This window comes from Aphidius gifuensis, linkage group LG4 (genome assembly GCF_014905175.1).
Source record: "Aphidius gifuensis isolate YNYX2018 linkage group LG4, ASM1490517v1, whole genome shotgun sequence".
Taxonomy (NCBI): Eukaryota; Metazoa; Arthropoda; class Insecta; order Hymenoptera; family Braconidae; genus Aphidius; species Aphidius gifuensis.
Genome location: NC_057791.1, coordinates 23,403,487 through 23,422,463, shown reverse-complemented (window position 1 = coordinate 23,422,463; position 18,977 = coordinate 23,403,487). Strand labels below are relative to the sequence as shown.

Sequence of the window (18,977 nt, the reverse complement as noted above, 5' to 3'; positions counted from 1 at the left end):
TCATTTAACTGATTCGCTTTGTCAAATTTATTTTTCATTATTAATTCATGTCTTTTTTTTATTTTTTAAATAGTAAAATTCAGTTAAATTAAATATAAAATATACATTGTGCGTTTTTTAAATATATTTTGAATTTTTGTAATACTGGGCATGTGCAGCCTGGTTTTTTAAAAAATATTAACTCTAAAAACGGATGCGAATCAGCCTGATAATAATTATTAAAAAATTATCATTGCTAAGTTTTTTTATTAAATTGTTTAATAATCTATGAGAATAACTATGAGAGTTATAATAATTTGAAAATTTATCGAATGAAATATCAGACACATCAGTCTAAGTGAAAGGCGATGGGAACACTCAGCCCGATCATTATTAATCATTAACAATATACATTATCAATCGCGATTAATAAAAATAATAATAAATAATAAACACATTGTTCAATTAATATTTTTTTTTTTCATTCATTTAATCGAGTCATTATTTATATCATCAATCAATATATCAATTGTCTCTCGTTAATTTTACGACATCAATAAAACGACAACACACGAGTCAAATAATTAAGCTATTTACAATCAGTCGATGCAATTATTTATAATGAAAAATTAATAATTATAATATGAAGATGATAGTTTAATAATTGTTGTTATTTGAAAATTTTACACTCAGAAATTTTCGTTGATTTATATATTTATTTTAAAAATATATATATTTAAACAAATAAATTATTTACCTTTTTTAAAACATTTATAATATTAAATAATAATTATTAATTAATGTAGATTTTTTTTAAATTGTTTTTTTGTATTTACCATTTATTTATTTTATTTAATTTATTTATTAATAATATATCTTATTTATTAGAAAAACACAAATGAAAAAATTGAATAATTTAAATGATTTTTGTTGTTAAATATTATTGAAATTTTTTAATTATTTAAATTTTTTTTGTTGTAATATATTTTTTAATTAATTTTCTATCATCTTCATTATTAAATTTTATTATTTTCTTATTAACGTCAAATATTATTAATTTAACGATCGATTTGATCGTATTTATTATTTTTTTTTTTTTAATTAACGATGAGATATAGGACAATTTTATCAATTAAAAATAATGCATATACACGAATTGATGAGAATTTTAATTTATTATTAATCTATGATTTAATTTTATTTTCATTCGTAGTGATATCAATGAATAGTAATGATAATAATTATCAATAAGTAAATTTCATTTTTTTTTTTTCTTTTAATTATGATACGCTTGTTACATACATACATACATACACCTATATACAACATAAATATATGTATGTATGTGCGTTTATTTAATTTTTTTGCATTAGCATTATTTATATATCTTTTTCTTCAAATATTTTCATAATTATTATTAATTATATCATGTATTTATTATTTAACACATTATTTTTTTTTTTACTTTTTTTTTCTATTTTGTTTTTTGTTTTTTTTTTTTGTTTCTTTATTATTTTTTTGTACAAGAAATAAATTAAGAATAAGTACAACTTGGTAGCAAAGAGAGATAGAATTATTCATTATTATTCATTATAATTATCATAGTGAAAAGAGAGAAATAGAGAGAGAAGAGAGAGAGAAAGTGAGATATTTTTTTTAAATTTTTAATCAATCATTTATTTATTTTTTTGTTAACCGTTGTTGTGTTCGACATGAAAGGGATCTTTTGCCATTTTACAATTTATCATTTTTTTATATTTTTTAGTTAATTTGCTTACGACGATGACATTTTTGTAATTTATTTTTATTATAGTTTATTAAAAATTGAGAAACACATATTTGATTTTTATTTTTAATATAATAATTTGTTTTATTTTGTTGTTTTTGTGTGTGTGATGGTAATGCTTTTTATTTATTGCAAAATTGTGCAACTGATGGAAGTTGAGAGACAAATGATGCTAGTAATTTTATTTGTAATTTTAATATTTTTTTTATTTATTGATGAGTTAATTATATTGGCAAATGATCGACTTTCCATTAAATTTTTATGTGTAAATAACACACTGGGAATAGTAATTTGAATTTTCATATTAATTATGTTTCAATATTAAGAACACACATTTAAAATCATAATTGATCAACGCTAATTTTTTTTAAAAATAATTTAATCATTTTTTTTTGTTTTTTCATTATTTTAGATTTTTTTTTTTCCATTATTTTTCATGTCAAGTTAAATTTTTTTATTTCTTTTTTTACGATCCCTGCCAGATTTTGCTTATTTTAAAACTTTTTTTTCTTTTACAATAATAAAAATGCTTTTTTTAATATGCTGCATGTGTACACGACATTGAGATTTTTTTTTTTTATTAATCGACTTTGTTTTTTTCAATTATAATTTAAATTTTATTAATTAAAAATTTTCTAGAATTATTTTCATTTATTTTTCAAGTTGCGAGTATATTTTTTAACATCTTTTTGAAGCAGAAGCTACCCCACATGTTAATTATATCAAAAAAAAAAAAAAAGAACATAATGAAATCAATTTCAGGAACGAGGCTCTGTTTTATGGCTTATTCTATTTAATTAATCCTCACACACAATTTTTTTTTGTTAAACATATTTTTCTTAACAGCAAGATTTATTGAAATAAAATTATCTTTTTCATGTTATTTTTTATGCCAACTGGAGGCTCGAGATGATAAGCAATATTTGAAATAAAAATAACAAAATACAATAATTAATAAACAATTGAAAATAACAATAAACAAAATGAGCAACTGTCTATGAAAAAAACAGAAACTGAAAAAAAACCAACCTGAGATTCAAATTGCAATATGAGATATTTTATTTTTTCATGGACTAGATTGACTAGATCTCAATCGATCCTTCATCAACAATATTTATTTATCATTCTTTAAATTAACTATGCTGTTCACAAAAAAAAAAAAATCATCAACACTGTATTTTTTTATTTAATCATTCTTTCAAAACTTATCATCCCTCACATAATTTTATTAATAATTTTTCATATATTTTAACAGTACTAATGGTTTACCAAGGAAATAAAAATAATAAAAAAATACGACAGTCAATCCATCGGCAAGAGAAAATCATTTTATTAATTAATAAATCAAAATAAAAGAAAAAAAAAAAATATATAAGAAACAAAATTATAATAAACAATGTATTTTTTCGTAGTTGAATTAATTACATAATATAGAAAAAGAAAATTGCACCGATGGGGCTCAGAAAAACAAATAAAAATTAACAAAAAAAAACATAATTATAATAATAATTTAAATTGAGAGAGCTATTGCACAGATCTCGCATTATAATGTTTTTTTTTTTTTTGTATTTAGTTTTAAATTTATCGTTTTTTTTTTTGTTTTAATATTATTATTATTTTTTTAATCGTTAATCGAAAATTCAGGGAGGGGATGTCGAGCAATGGTTAACAATGTTTTTGGTGATTAACACGAGAAAAAAGTTCCTCAACTTATCACCTGAAAGAAAAAAAGAAAATATTATTAAATAATAATTTTTATAAATTATAAAATACAATTAATTAATTATTTTTTTTACTCGTTATAAAAGCTATTAGTATTTATTTAATTGCAAATATTATATGAAATTTATAACGAGTTGTAAAATAATGTAAAATTAATTGTTGTGTTTTTTTGGTGTATTTAAATATTAACCTTGTTTTAAATGTTTATGAAACTCACGAATGAGGTTGTGGAGTTGTGTTTGTTTCACGTTTATCACCAGTTGTTGTTGTTGGTGTTTTAATAACTGGTTTTTCCTCATTAACTGGTGTTGGTGGTGCATCTTTTCTTGGTGGCATTCTTTCATTAATTGCATCAAGACCTTTTGCTTCAGCAAATGATGTAATTTTATGATTTGGTGAAAAGCCTTGTAGAGCTAAAATTATAAAATATAATTAATAATATTGTTTTGAATATTTATTAGATATTATTACCATTTTTTAGTGATGTTTTTCCACCGGATAATGCTCCAAGTGGCAAAGCACCCGTTGGTGTAAGACCCTTGAGCTGCAAGACACTTTCACTCTCTTCCCTGTTTAAAAAAAAATCATGCAAAATTAATATAGTTAATTAGAAAATAATTAATAAATATTGAGCTATTAATTTTTTATCGTTTAATTTACCTGAGAACTGAAAATACTCGTGCCATTTTACCAATTGCTCTGATCTTGTTTCTGATGACCTCCTTGCGAAGATTCGCTGCTGCACCTGTTAGTAATAGAAAAAAAAATATAAAACAATTAATTTATATTTTTTTAAAACAACTTGAATAAACATAAAAATAATATTATGACATTATGAAATCTAGTCATTTGTTAAATGACAACAATAATTAATTAATATTTGATGCAAAAGCTTCATGAATACTGTATCAAATTATACACCGAGCTTACATTAAATATTAAGAAACAAACTTTTTCATCATGTCATAATAATTATTCAACGAAAAAATTTTATATTGATACAATAAAAACATTAATTTTTTATTCATAAAACAAAATAGATAAAAAATTTTTAAAAAACTAATAAATTTGACACTAAAGTCAGCAGAGTGCATTAAAAAAAAAAAAGCCGTACTTGACTATTAAAAAAAAAATATATAAAAAATATATAAAATATTTTAAAAAAAATAAAATAATAATAAACATGCGCATGCAAATTTTAAGAGTGGTTGATTCACGTAGCTTTTTATTTTTCGTAATAATAAATTCAGTTTTTATTTTTCTTTTTAAATATCATAAAAGAGCTTTTGTTTTTTTTTTGTTTTAAAAAAAGCTTATGAATACGTGAAAAATTCATAATAATTTATAATTTTATAAATTTACGGTAACAATTCAAGTGGATAATCAATTGTTAATTATTAAACGGTATTGATTTGAGTGTAGAAAAAATAAAGGTTATATAATTTGGCAAATGAGACAGTAAATTGAAATAGAACAATTGATGCTCATCATTGTTGAGAGAGGAAGAGAAAAAGAGAAAGAGAGTTCCGGACAGTGGTTGTGGTACAAATTGTCACCTTTATATTGGTTGAAATTTGTAACCATTCGTTTAAATTTCGATAGTTATCGATGACTCGGTTAGAATAAAAAAAATTCAAAATGAAAAAACAATGAAACAATTAAAGTATAGTATAAATTGACGAGACGTCAGTACGAAAATACACCTTGCCCAATTAATCCCTCAATATTATCGATTTTTATATTTTTTTTTCAACAAAATATTTTTAAAAAAATTGTACTTTTTATAATTTTGTTACATGGCTATTAAAAATTTTAACTACAACATGAATTCTATTTTTTTTTTGGGATATAACATTCATGCTTTTTTTTTTTTACCATGCGTATAACTATTATTTTCATTTTTTTATAACTTTTTTTTTTTTTATCATCAAATAGAAGCTTTTTTTTTTTTTTTCTAGTTTTATTTATTTATTTTTTTTTAATGCTTTATTTAGCTATTTTTCCAACAACTTTTTTCTATTTTTTTTTGGACTAATTTAACGATTTAAAAAAAAAAAAATTGGACAAGTATTTTAAAACAGTACGAAACGTTTTTCGATAGAAATTCTTTTTCGTAAAATATTTTAAATATTGATAAAAATTAATTTCATTACGTTTCATATTATTAAAAATTACTTGAAATTTTGGATAACTCGTTGACATTGATTTTTAAATAATAAATTACATAGTAATTTAAGAAAAAAAAAGGAAAAAAAAAATGTTGTTAAACTCACCGTACGCGGTTATTGTTAAGGTTGAGAGTTATTTGTTGTACCACGTCAAGTTGTATCAGAAAGGTAATTGTGGTTTTTGTTACCAATGTTGATATCGATGATGATGATGATGTTGATATTGTTGATGATGATGATGATGACATCAACAGCACATTTTGAATTTAAGGACAGAAGTACCAATAATATGAGAACAGCGTCAATGTTGCCATTTTTTTTTTAATTTGAATTTAATGAAATTTATATATTTTATTAATATTGGTTTTTAAATCAAAATGGTGATCGTGATGGTAGTAGACGCAGAAGTAGGCAGAAGTAGCAACCATAGTAGTAGAAGTGTGGTGGAAATAAAACAACACATAGAACAGACGAAAAAAAAAAACAGGTGCACTGCGTAAGTGGCATTCACAAGCAATAATATATGTGCAATAAAATTATTATTTTTATAAAATTAACTATTATCAGTTTATAAAAAAAAAGCAGCAAAAAAAAAAACTGGCTTTTTTTTTTTTTTTTTTACAATAAGTAAATTACTGAAAAAAATAAAAATAAAATTATTTACTAGAAAAAAAATTTTTACAAAAATTATTAATTAATTTTACAGGTGAAATATAATTATTAAAAATTTTTTATTAAAATTAAAAACTGTAGAAAATTTGAGCTTTTATAAAATTATTTTAATTTTTTTCTACAAATTTTCTACAGTATTTTATTAAACACTTATTAAAAATGTTTTTTGATTTTTTTTTTTGTCATTATTTGTGAGGTGTTTTTTTTTTTAAGATGGGGATGATAACAATTATTAATAAATTTGATAAATTTATATACTGAAAGCACAAGAATATTCATTAGTCGAGGGAAAATTAGGAGTAAACAAAAAAACAATTTATAAAAATTAAAAAAAAATTAATTTGTAAATTGTGTGTGTAATTTGAGAAAAAAAAAAGGATTGAGTAGCCTGCAGCATTTTTTTATCGAAACAGTATTAAAACTTTAAATGGATTTCATTGATTAACATAAAAAATAGTAAAAATTTCAATTTATTTCATTCAAGTTCGATTTAACCTACTGCAGATTCTACTCGATATATTATTTGTTTTTTATTTTTAAATATATCTTGAGGCAATAATTCAGAAAAACTATATCAAATCACCAACATGTTCACACAAATGTGTTACTAATTTGAAGATAAATAAAAATTAAATTCAATTAAAATCGTGTTACCAAATAATTGCCTCAAGAAAAATATAAAAATCTCAATTTGATAATTGAAAATATAAAGCAGCAATTTCGATGGATAAATAAAAAAAAATAACTAATCCATAAAAATATTTGCAAAACTGTAATAAAAATAAAACAGAAAATTAATAAATAAAATCAACAAAAATAAACATTAATTTGTTGATTAATTTTTAAAAAAATTTCGAGAGTCGAGAGAAATTAGTAATTTTTTTCCTCAAATAAGGAAAAAAAAATAAAACTCCAATTTTACTCACTCATTGAAGAGCAAAGTCAATGATAATATTCCTTCGACCCTCGACTTTTTTTTTTTTTTTTATATATAAGAGGAAAAACAAAAAAAAATTATCTTGAGTGACTCGTGTTATTCTCGCATATATAAAAAAGGAAGTGAAGATAGGAAGCTAAAATTTTATCCTCAGCGGATAAAAAAAAAAATAATAAATTTCCATGCATCAAGGGAATAAAAATAACGATGATAATAAAGAACAGTTATAAATCAAAAAGACTCTTACATATGTAAGTAAAATAACCATTGAATAAATGAATAAATTTATGAATTTAAAATAAAAATACAACAATGATAAATAATTTAATAAAAATATTAAAAAATAATATAAATAGCTCGAAATTATTCAAGTTATCTAATCGATCACTCAAATTATCATCGAAATAAATTTAAAAATAAATTTAGCAAGTGATAATTTGTTGAAATAATAATTATTTTTAAAAATAAAATTACTTTTTATTTATAAATAAACATGTATTTTTTTATTGTTGAACTTTGAAGAAAGTTTTTAAGTAATTTGTAAAAATAAAAGAAAAATAAAAAATTTGTTTAAGCATTGGATAAAGCAATGGATAAAAAAAAAAAAGAATAGGGGATGAAATAAAAATAAATAAAAAAAGAGGAAAATGATTGAGCTTTTGAAGGACATCCCGGGCATTTGAAAAGCTCAGGAAAATTTGTGTTGAGAGAGGGAGTTAGTATCATATGATTTGCTAAGATATATGTGAGGAGATTCAGATTGGGTTGCTTTGTGGCCTGGGAATATTCATCGATGTCTTCGCAATTTTCATCTTGACATATTTTTTTAACCTACGGTTTGTATCGATTATAACATCAAAAAAAAAAACCTAATATGTTCTATAAACATTGTTTAACGCAATTTATTATAAAATAATATTTAAAATATATTTTAAAAAATGTTTTATAATAATGGATAATTGGAAATAGTATTTTACCACACGATGTGGTTTTTTAAAAAAAAAATTTTATATATTAAATTTAACCTTATTAGGAAATTTAATTTAATTTATATATTTTTTTATTTTATTTTATTTAAAATGTCAATATTCAATAAAAAAAAAGAAAAACTGAATATAAAAAGTTTTTTAATTTAAATTTAAATATTTTTTTTTTTTGTTTTTGAATTGTTAAACAGCTATTGGTTGTTGAAAATAAAATTAATAAATTAACAATTTAAAAATATAATGAAAAAAAAATAAAATGCAAAAGCGAAAAAAAAGAAAAATTTTTTGTTTTTTTTTTAATTAAAAATATATAAAACAGAAATTGAATTGAAAAAATTAAATGCAGTTAGTGAAGGGGTTGGTTGAAAATAAAATAATTCAAAAGCATAAAAACGTGTGTTTTAATATTGAATTAAAATTAATTAAAAATAAAACAAAAAAATAATAAATATTGCATGGTGACCGATGAAAAGTTGTTTAACTTTTTAAACCATGAATTTAATTTTTTGAGGGTTGGAAAAATAAAGGAGGGTAAGTAGGATTAACAAAAATAATTTTTTTTTTTTTTTTTTCAAATTAATATATATGAGCGTGTCAGCCGTGTTTATAAACGCGTGCAGTGAACGATAATAATCAAGGCGATATATAAAAATAAAAATTAAAAAAAATAAATTTATTTTACAAAATAAAAAATAATCTAAACATATTGAAAAATTGACATCAATAATTTACTCGATATAATTGCAAAGCCTAATAATAATTACGATATTTAAAAAATAAAAAAAAAAAAATTTAATTAACTTTCTATTTAGCAAATAAAAAATAAAAAATAAACTATATTTCTATAATATTTTGCCAACGAATTATTCTACTGATACTTTAAAATTTTTTTTCCAACAAATTATATGCTTACTTGTTGTTTAAATAATTTTTTTATATTTTATAAAAATTCATTAACCTCTCGACAATATTATTTTTCATTTCCAATATATGAATTATATTTTTTCTCTCGTTAAATCCCTTTTTTCACGCCAATAAATTCAATTTGTTAATTGAACTGTAACGGAAATTCAATCACCATTGTAAACAGTAATTTTTTTATCAAAAAAAAAAAAACTATAAATGGGAAAAATTTAAATAACCATCAGCATATTAAATGTAAACAAAATAATAAAATATTTGTTTAATTTTTCGTTCAATTTTTTTCATAAAAAAAAACAAATATTTGTATTAATTTTCATCACATATCAGTAGAATGATTAATAACAATAAACGAATATTAATAACAACGCGATTATTATTAATAAACACTTAACAAAAAAAAAAATCAAAAAAAAAAAAAAAAAACACGCGTCTCGGGTTATTGAATTAATTAGAAAAATTATCAAACAAAATTCGTAAAGAAAAAATGAAAAAAAAAAAAAAGAAAAAACCATTATTATCACGTTATAATTGTATAATTTACAAAAATTACTTGTTGTAATTTTTAAATTTTTTTTTTTCGGTTAATTTGCATCAAATGTAAGTCGTCAATCGGACTTACCATTATTTTTTTTGACAACGATTTTGGCTGCGACTTAATGGGGTTGGAGTTTGGCCGTATCAACGGAGTTTTTGAGTGGTAGTAGTAGAAGTAGTAGTAGAGGTAGTAGTAGCATAGTGTCGTGCCAATATAAGAGGAGTCCAAGGCCAGTGTGATTGACACAAATATAATAAAGAAGGAGTACGATAAAAGACAGTCAGTGCATATTTTTTTTTTTTTTTTTTTTTTTGTGCAACTTTTCTCATTTTTTTAATTAATTTTAAAACTAATAATCAAAAAATTTGATAATAAAAAGTTTAAAATTCAAGTATATTTTGCATTCAAGTCTGTCTCTACTAAAGTCTATCAATAATAATTTAAGAAAAATATAACATTGATAAAAAAAAATATATGAAAATTTTATTAAAAATAAATCAATCAAGTTTTTTTTTATTTTTGAATTTTTTTAAAAATCACATTAATATGATTTATGAATTTTTTAAAATTTATAAAATGACATTTTCAAAAACTTGATTGATCGATTGATTGATTGATTGATGGGAAATTGATACATGATAACAAGAAAATAAAAAAAAAAATGTAAATTTATTTGAAAAAAAAATAGATAGAACACGCTTTTTATGGCATGCGCAATTTGGAGCGTGTCAAACACACGTGTAATAATAATAAATAAATATATAATAAATATTTTGTAAAAAAGGGGGGATAGTTTATTTGATAAATAATGATAATTATATTGTGGATAATATATGGACCAACGTCAATAGAGGACACAGGACAATGGAAAAGACTAAATCAACAAACTCGATTGTAGCAATTTCAGTATATAAGATTAATCGAGTTTTTTTTTTCTTCTTTCATTAAACAATAAAAGTATATTAATAATGAAAATATCATTATGAATAATGACAGTGTATAAATGAATGATTTTATATACTAAAAATAAAAATATAATTAAATTATTAATGAAAACAAAAAAAAAAAAAAAAAATTCATTTCTAGAGTCCAAGCTCGTTGCTTTTTTTTCTTTTTAAATTTACTATTTTACTATTGTCTAATTTTTCTACAAATAAATTTAGAAATGAAAAAAAAAAAAAAAACTATATAATATTCTGTTTGTCTTGAGAAAAAAAAATATATAAATAAAAGCGAAAAAAAAGAAATGCAAGAGCAATATAATAATGGCAAATGAAAATGTAGAAAAAAAATTAAATATGAAGCGAAAGATGAAATGAAAAATGCTGAAAGACATAAAATTTAAAGAAGAAAATTTTAAAAAAAAATTAATAAATTATCATAGTGTACGATTGCGTGAGCAGATAAATTTTTAGAAAATAATTTTCCATTCTTTATGAATGAAGGAAAAAAAAAAAAAAAATTTTAAAATAAACAGGAAGTATTATGACTCAGCCAATATATGTGATATCAGTATTGAATCACATAATTGAATCACAATGATAAAAAAAAGCTGCAGATAATAATTTTGCGGTAAAAAAAATTAATAATTAATATATATTTTAATGACGCTGTCTTACCATCTGTCCGTGTCAGCGGATATGTAAAAAGAGAAATTTCGAATATTTAGAAATTTCATAATATAATTTTTTAAAAATATATTAATTTAATCAACAATGATCTTGTTGACTGATTATTTCATTTATATTTTTTTTTAAATCAAACGAACATTTTATATTAAAAAAAAAAAAAATGGGTCAAAAAGAATAATCGGAATTTAATTTATCCATTTCGATTTGAGCTTTTGACTTGGTAATCAATCATGAAAATTAAAATTTATTTATTTTTTAAAATTTCATTATTTAGTACATCTAAATGTCATTATTTTTTTGTATATATATTTTTTTTAAATTAAATATTTTTGTTTTAAAAAATTTAATAAACTCTGCCAATTTGGCTGAAGTGAAAAATTTCGAAATTAAATTCTATTATGCCAGAAAAGTTGATTCAATTTATTATTATTTAATGCAAATATAACAATGAAATAATTTTTAATTTATGTATCATTTATTTATCTTTATTTTGTGTGTATTATTTTTCAACAAAGTAAATTATCATGATCGATTACCAGTCGAGTTTGCCTTGTTTTTGAAACCTCAAAAATTTCACCATATACGCAATTACTTTGATTAATTGTTAATTTTCCTCTAGCTTTATGTCTATAAAATAAAAAACAGCGCTTTTTTTTTGACTGTGATTTTTATTGATCAACTGGAATTCTAATTAACTCGTAAAATCAGTATTCCGTTGAAAATTACCGATAAATTTTCAGTTAAATTTAATACTCTTGAAAATTGTGGAATTTTTGAAATTCAAACAGACGAGGCAATCCGTCTGCTCATCTGATTAATGAAAAAAAAAAAAAAAAAACCGATTTTTCTTTTCATCTTTTATATGATTTTATTTTTTTCTTTATTTTCTTTTTTCCATTTTGCTTTTTTTTTTACGTCATTCAATCACAAAGTAAATGCAGTTTCGTATCTAATAAAAAAAAAAAAAAATTCTCACTTTGGAAAAAAGAAAATAGTAAAAGAAAAAAATAAATATAAAAATATTTTACTGGATTTTAAGATGTAAAAATAAATAAATAAAAATATATTGTTAAAAGGGATTTTTTTTATGATTCTCAATAACTTTAAAATAAAAAAATATAAATAAAAAATGACAAAACGTCTTTTACCTTCTTCAAGAGCATCATCTCCGTCACTCATGAGTTCGTCATCAGAGCAAATGTTCAGTACATTAACCAGCATCTCCGTAACTAAATAAAAAAATAAATAAATAAATATATTTGATTCGTTAAAATGAATTTTATGATATTAAATTTGTCAAAGGAATAAAGTAATCATTCAAAGTAATTTAATTATTAAAATAAAATTAAGCAGCAGAAGAAAAAAACAAAATACATGAAATCTGGAATTTATTTGTCATTAATCAATGACAACATGACAAAGTATTTTATTCACGATTGATATATTATTTATAAATATTTTAAATTTACCTTTTTCTCCGACAAATGGCAAGGACCACGTGAAAACATCCATAAAGTTTGGCAACCAATATGGATGGGGAGAGCAATTGAATTGTCTAATGTTCATCACATTGTTCTCATACTTTAGCACAGCCGCCTGTTAAAAAAAAATATATATATATTAAACTGTGATAAATTATTTAAACAATTTAAAAATTTTAAAAATGTCATTGTTAAAAATTCAAGTATCTCTTATTCAGAATAAAATGAATAGAAATGAATAAAATGAATAAAAAATTTAACAGTTATTAAAATAAATAAATGAAAATAATACAAAAAAATAAATAAATGAATACAATTTTATTGTGTTTTTTATTATTTGTTTAAAATAAAATTTTTCATTTTTTTTCATTATTAAAAGTTTTATATTTATGAAATAGTTGATAATTAAAAGTGGTAAATTTTAAATTTTTGTAATAACTTGTAAATTAATTGATGATAAAATATATTTAGTAGAATATTTAAACAAGTATTATATGAAATTATAATAGTAATGAAATAACAGACCTTATTGTTGTACACATCGAGGTAATTTGGTGCACTGAATATTGTGATGAGCGATGGGAAGCCCGTCGTTTGGGATTTACGATACATACGATAGCCAGCATCTTGTGCTTCATGTGCTCTAATTATGCTCAAAAGACTGTTGTTTTGCAAAAAATCACAACATGCTGCATAGCTGAAAATTTAAATATACATAAAAATTAATTATATTTATTTACATACATAAATTTTTACATTTTTCTGAGCTTTCTTCTCATATTTCTTCATACAAAAAAACATCATTTATAATTATTAGATAAATTACAAACATTTATAATTAAAGTAATTTATACTACTAATAATACCATTACTAAAATAATAATAATAATAATTTTTTATTATAAAAATATCATGTAAATTATTCACAATTAAAAACTTTAAATTTATCAATTAAAATTTCAATTTGTAATTAATTCAAAACGAAATAAAGCATGGTAATATTTTTTTTTATAATTACTAAAATACGAATAATTGTTTAATCATAAAAAAATTTATTTAATTAGCATTTTTTACGTATAAATATATTAATCTATTGTAAAAATATTTTTTTTTTAAATTTAAACAATTATCAGTAATAAAAAATTCGAAATAATAATTTAAAATAATTTTAAAAAAGAGATTTAGAGATTTTATCTCAAAAAATTCAAGCTTAATAATTATAATAAAAATTTAAAATTATTACTAGTGGTTAACTCTTTTTTGTTTTTTAAATATTAATGTTGGCTATGGTCCTATGGAAATTATGTCTTCAATAAAATCAACTGTGCAAATATTATTCCTCATTAATTTCCCCAGAGAATAAAGTTTTCACAAATGGCTCATTTTGAACAAGAGTTTCAACAAATTTGTCGTGATTTTTAATTTAAAATTTTAATTAAATGAATTTAAAGAAAAAAATTATTTTTTAAAAAAATTAATTGTAATAATAAATTTTTAAAATCACTTAATCAATCTTGATCGTTTTAAACATGTTTTCTTTTTTTTTTTTTTATAACTTTCAAGATGATTAAATGTTTGATCGAGTTTAAAATTAACGACAATGTATTATTTTGTATATAATTAAGTAAATTTTTCAACGAATTTTGCACGCCCTTTATCGCTATTTTATGAGTAAAATTATTCCACTAAAATAAAAAGGAAAAAACCTATCGTGTTTGAATTAACTTAAATTATAATTTATATGACCTCGCGTGTTTTGTGCATACTGATATACTTGTAAGTTTTATATTCTTTGCAAAAAATAAAGATTAAAAATATAAAAATAATTTACCTGTAAAAGTATGAACAACCTCTGACACTATTATGAGAAAAATGCTCAGCATTTTTTTCATTACCAAAATCTTCAAGTGGATCTGACCAAAGTAAATCACACATTGGTCCAAATGCTGGTGGTTCTTTGAACCTGTCCAACTGTAAAACAATAAAAAAAATTAATAAATAATTTAACACAAATTTTAAATAATAAAAAAATATTTAATTGAATTAAAGGGTTAATTAACAAAGTACCATATAACACTTAATACTGATATTAATGTGTACAAAATTTATGCTATAATCTTTGGACATTAAATGATGTTTTGCATTTAAGGTTTACTTGCTTTTCATGAATGTTAACTAATGAATAAACCATGTGCATTGAAATAATTTACATTATGTTTAATATCCCAAAAGATTATATCAATGTATCAAATATCAACCATTGATTCATCATTGAAATTCCAGATCAAAAGCCACATTAACTATTGAAAATTTCAATTAGAAATTAATACTTTTTTCATAATTAAATTACTCATTAATCAACATTACTCAACGAGTAAAAACCTTTTGATAATTTAAATTAATTTCATTTGTTAATTATATTTTTAATAAAAATCTTTTTATAATTTTTTTTTCTACTTAAATAAATACTGTAGTTTAAATAGAAATTTTACAAGGCTAAATTAACTGTGAGGAATAATAAAAATACACCAAGTTTACGTATCATTGTTTGAAAAAAAAAAAAAAAAGTATATATGAATTAGGGGAAATTCAAGATCCCTTGAGTCACTGCTGTGTAATGTCGTTCATATTTATTCATATCATTTGAAAGATCTTACTAAATCTACCCTAACACAGAATAATGCATAACTTGATACAAATAATATACTAGAAAATTGTGAGAGACATATTTTATTTATTTATCTATTTTTATTTTTTCTTTTGTCTTTTAATGTATATGTTTTATATATATCTCTGGCTATTTTTTTTTTTTTCAAGTCCCAAGTGACATTTTGTTCACTCTCCAATAGCTCGTATAGTAGCAAGCCAAGGATTTTTTTTTTTAATCTATTTTTTCTTTTTACTTTTGAAATATCTAGATTGATGAATTTATTACGGTTTATTTTATTTATTTTAAAAACTTTTCAAGAGTTTAAATTTATTTATCAATAAGTTTACCAGATGATAATAGTAATACTATTTTTTTAAATTAAAAATTAAGACAGCAGTCGTTAGAAATTTCTATCAAATTCCAATCGAAATAAATAAAATTAATAGTAATTTTTTATACTATTTAATATAAATTTATTTCGAATTGTTTATTAAACTTTGGTGGTATAAAAAAATAGACAAATAGCTTAATGTATGATACAGTTAAAAAAGTAAGACTACTAAAACTTTAAGCACACGTTTTGGTACTTTTCCAATATGCAATTCCAATGAGACTTGGATTTACCTGCTCATTTCTATGCAATATTGCTACGGTAAATCCATAGTTACCTTTACATTTTTTATTATTTATATTTTATTTTTTTTATTCTTCAATACCAAGACAAAGTTTCTCCTGAATTTATTCTTTCAAATTTAAACTACAAAATTACATATTTTTCTTTTTTTATTTCTTCATCAAATTCATCGGTAGAAATTTATTTTTTTAATCAAAATAAAACTTTATAAAATTTAATTCAAACTTTTGTATATTTTTTATATGTTATTAATTATTCAAATGATTTTTCTAGTTATTTTTTTTTATACATATAAATTTTTTACTTGAAGTATAAAAATTTTCAAGTATAAAATATTTTTTTTTCAACTTTTTTTTGTTACTACTAGAATTTTTTTTTTTATACATTAAATTTTTTATTATTATGATATAAATTTAATGTTTATTTTGTGGTGCTTTTTTTTATTATTATTATTTTTTAAATGTATATGTGCGCGCGAAACTAAACGTAGGTGTATCGATCGATAGAGCAGGTGGCAGCACATTAGATTGAGCTTTTATTTTTTTATCATTTTCCAAGTAATTAAATTAAATATATATATTATCAACAGGTTTATCAAATTACAACTCAATTGTTAGCCTAAATTATGTATTTTATATATACCAATGTCAATCATCACCTGGATCTTGTTACAATTGTCTTTCACTAGTCATTTCTTTGTCAATTTAATTTATCATATGATATTAATATTTTCCATATGAATTTCTATTAATATAAAATAACAACTGACAAAAATAAATGATTTAATTTATTATTTAATAAATTATATAAAAAGCTTAGCTAAGCTTACCTTTCGTATGTCTTCCAAATGATGAATTTCAGGTGAAAGACCACCATGAACACAGAGAAATTGTTGATTCATAAGGGCAGCAAGTGGTAAGCAATCAAAAGCATCCATACAAGCATCATAAACTCTTTCTGAATATTTAATTTTACCTGTAAAATATTTATCAAAGTTAAATTTTTCTCATTTTAAATATCAAAGTTAATAATAAACAAATAAATAAAAATATTCTGCAAATTTCTGATGTATTGATTGAGATTTTTTTTTGATAAAATATTAAATAGAAAATAAAAAAAAATAAATATGCCATCATCATCTAGGTCGTGTTTAAGGATCAGAATAAATGCAAGGACACCTTTCATCAAAGGAATATATTTTTTTAAGTAGCAATTGACTCGACAAGTTTCTCGAGAAAAAAATAAAACAAACTTGAAGTCACAAATTGGCGTTATTGAAGATTAACTTATTTATTTTTCCATCAACGTCAACATCAACATCAACATCATCATCATCATCATCATCATCTTTGAGTATTTTTATTTATATTTTGTTTAAGCTGACATTTTATTATTTTCTAGACTATTTATTTATTTTAATTTAAAACAATTTTGGCATCAGAGGTAAAATATGTACATTGTTTGTAAAGCCATCTACTTGCAAATAAATTTATCAGCTAAACCGAGTGATGTCTGAGGATTTGCCATCAATAAAATTGTACTCTCAATGTATATTGACTGGACTTGAAAGAGTGACAGACTAACAGGATTAAAGGATGATACGAGGAACTGATAAAATTCATTGTCAAGTATTGATACTCTTGTTTGTCAAATAACTTTTATTTAATTATTTTTTTTTTTTCAATTTTTTATATCGATGTCAATATTGTCATAGTGATTGAAACATGATAAACATATTTTTTTTAAATTAGCCTTCCGGGCTTTTATGAATTTTCAAATTGTTAGTCAATTTATTGTTTAAAAAAATTAAATAAATAGAGCTTGCAAAAAATGATATTCACAAAAATCACTGGTAATTTTTAATTTATTATAATTGGCCCTCGAAATTTCAGGAGATTATAGATTGTTTGTAGTTTTTTTTAAATTATCAGGCATTTTTTAAATTTTAAAATTATTCTTTTTGTTTAAATTTTACTATTGTTTATTTTTCAGGAAGAGGATTTTTTTTTTCACTTGAATTTTCATCTTTAAAAATGGCTTCTCATTGTTTATGCAAAAAAATAAGTCCAGAAAAAAAAAGGATTGACCTATATTTTATTCCCAATGAAATAATGAAAATTAAAAAACAATTTTGTTTTTTATTAATATTAAAATATACTTTTAAATACCCAGCTTAATAATTTGTTTTTTAATTAATTTAAAAAATAATTTTCTATATTTAATTTCTCAAAAACCATCAACATTTATTCGTCATAAAAATGAAAAATATTTTCGATGAAAATAAAAAATACTATTTAAAAATAATAGAGGTCAAGAAAATAACAATAAACAAAGTAATAAAAATTTAAATAAAAAAAAACATCAAAATCAAAACAACAATATAAATAAAAAAAAAAAAACTTTTATAAAAAAAAGTGTCAATCGTTTGATGTGTATTTTTTTTAAACTATAAAACTTGTGGTTATATTTTATTTATTTTTTCATGTTCTTGAATATTATTATAGCAAAAATTGAACAATCATTTTTGGCGACAAAAATGAAATTGCAAAAACACAAAAAATATCAGAGTGAATGTAACAGCACGTGTTTGTCTGGCACATATCCAAGCATCGTTTCGTGTTTTTATAGAAAATTTTATAATACCCAAAGAGTAAAAATAAAAAATAAAAATAAAAGTTATAAAAAATATATAAAATATAAAATAAATAAACATGTAAAAGATGCTTGGTATGCTAAAAACATACCAGAAAAAGTATTTTCAATTTTCTTATCGATGCAAGTAGTTGTAAAAATTCTTTTAAAATATTTAACCATATTTATTTCAAGTTAGTTTTCAAATAATTTATTTATAATTTTATTTTTTTTATTTTCT

General features: G+C 21.2%; 1 protein-coding gene across 11 annotated transcripts in view; it reads right to left on the bottom strand.

The window, feature by feature from the left end:
• Positions 1-2,491: 2,491 nt before the first annotated feature.
• LOC122855819 (serine/threonine-protein phosphatase 2B catalytic subunit 3-like) overlaps positions 2,492-18,977 on the bottom strand; it is a 54,677-nt gene continuing 38,191 nt past the window's right edge. For 2 of the 11 annotated variants that reach the window (XM_044157457.1, XM_044157468.1), the window contains 10 exons: positions 16,935-17,080; positions 14,653-14,792; positions 13,347-13,518; positions 12,810-12,936; positions 12,489-12,569; positions 11,329-11,331; positions 9,794-9,826; positions 4,148-4,232; positions 3,959-4,056; positions 3,682-3,900 (listed from right to left, as the gene is read on the bottom strand). In XM_044157457.1, the coding sequence (XP_044013392.1) occupies positions 3,701-3,900; positions 3,959-4,056; positions 4,148-4,232; positions 9,794-9,826; positions 11,329-11,331; positions 12,489-12,569; positions 12,810-12,936; positions 13,347-13,518; positions 14,653-14,792; positions 16,935-17,080 (1,085 nt within the window). In that variant the 3' untranslated portion in view covers positions 3,682-3,700. Of the gene's footprint in view, positions 3,483-3,681; positions 3,901-3,958; positions 4,057-4,147; positions 4,233-9,793; positions 9,827-11,328; positions 11,332-12,488; positions 12,570-12,809; positions 12,937-13,346; positions 13,519-14,652; positions 14,793-16,934; positions 17,081-18,977 lie in introns of those variants that run through there. The other 9 variants (XM_044157459.1, XM_044157461.1, XM_044157463.1 and 6 more) reach the window with 9 other exon arrangements.